Source organism: Calidris pugnax, unplaced genomic scaffold (genome assembly GCF_001431845.1).
Source record: "Calidris pugnax isolate Ruff unplaced genomic scaffold, ASM143184v1 scaffold255, whole genome shotgun sequence".
In the NCBI taxonomy this organism is placed as follows: domain Eukaryota; kingdom Metazoa; phylum Chordata; class Aves; order Charadriiformes; family Scolopacidae; genus Calidris; species Calidris pugnax.
This window is the reverse complement of record NW_015091101.1, coordinates 44,547-45,031: the sequence shown is the minus strand read 5'-3', so window position 1 is coordinate 45,031 and position 485 is coordinate 44,547. Positions and strand designations below refer to the sequence as shown.

The window sequence follows — 485 nt, the reverse complement described above, 5'->3', positions numbered from 1 at the left end:
GGGGACAAGCTGGGAGCAGAGCAGTGGGAAGGAGCCGACCTCAGCCCCGGTTGGGGTTTCGCTTCCCCATCCTGGCCAGGCTCAGCACAAACCTGCAGCACCGACCCCGCCGCCGCAAGCGGTACCGAAACCAGGGTGGTTTGCTTTAAAAACTCCGGTTTCTGCTGGGGACATCACTCGCTGTGCCCCCTTTTTTCTCCCAGCTCGGCTCCCGTTACCCCCCAGGAACTGGGGCTTATCCCCCTGCCTCTCGCCACGGCGCAAAGCATCGGGCTCAGTTGATGCCGCTTCATTTTTAAGCCCTATTTGCAGAATTATTTGTTACCTCTGAGTTTTCCCTGGCAGCGGTGGGGGTCTGGGGGGCTCCAGCTCCATCTCCCCGCTCGGCAGCAGCTCCCGTTCCCTGGCCCAGGCTCCCCCGGTGCTGGCCATGGCGCTGCTGGGAATGGTCTTGCCCAACTCCTTGCAGCCCCGCTGGCCGGAGG

At 63.1% G+C, this 485-nt stretch overlaps 1 protein-coding gene across 1 annotated transcript in view; it reads right to left on the bottom strand.

Moving 5' to 3' along the window:
• LOC106897371 (chromosome unknown open reading frame, human C19orf35) overlaps positions 1 to 485 on the bottom strand; it is a 3,765-nt gene extending 3,280 nt beyond the window's left edge. Inside the window, exon 1 of the mRNA XM_014957960.1 lies at positions 326 to 485. Within this exon, the coding sequence (XP_014813446.1) occupies positions 326 to 432 (107 nt within the window). The 5' untranslated portion in view covers positions 433 to 485. The remainder of the gene's footprint in view (positions 1 to 325) is intronic.